Below are 300 nucleotides of genomic sequence, written 5' to 3'. Positions count from 1 at the left end.
CAGGTCAGATGGAGTCAAAGGCCAAGTCATTGGTATTGACTTGGGAACTACCAACTCCTGTGTGGCAGTCATGGAAGGGAAGCAAGCTAAAGTTATTGAAAACTCTGAGGGTTCAAGAACCACACCCTCAGTTGTTGCATTTACCAAAGGTTTGTATATTCAAAAGCACATTTTCTCTTAATCAATGTACTTAATCATGTACGGAGGTCTTCTCATGCTCTATGAAAAGAGGAAAGTATAATGTCTTGTTATATAATATCTACTTGTTTTTTTTTTTTTTTTTAGGAAGGTAAAACTTTA

The 300-nt window shown here is 36.0% G+C and overlaps 1 protein-coding gene across 1 annotated transcript in view; it reads left to right on the top strand.

Moving 5' to 3' along the window:
- The first annotated feature begins 6 nt into the window (after positions 1–6).
- The window catches only part of LOC103513529 (heat shock 70 kDa protein cognate 5), a 35,833-nt gene continuing 35,539 nt past the window's right edge, over positions 7–300 (top strand). Inside the window, exon 1 of the mRNA XM_017445860.2 lies at positions 7–149. Within this exon, the coding sequence (XP_017301349.1) occupies positions 71–149 (79 nt within the window). The 5' untranslated portion in view covers positions 7–70. The remainder of the gene's footprint in view (positions 150–300) is intronic.

Source organism: Diaphorina citri, unplaced genomic scaffold, assembly GCF_000475195.1.
Source record: "Diaphorina citri unplaced genomic scaffold, Diaci psyllid genome assembly version 1.1 scaffold982, whole genome shotgun sequence".
Taxonomy (NCBI): Eukaryota; Metazoa; Arthropoda; class Insecta; order Hemiptera; family Psyllidae; genus Diaphorina; species Diaphorina citri.
Note: the sequence above shows the minus strand (reverse complement) of the source record. Positions and strands in the feature narration are given on the sequence as shown.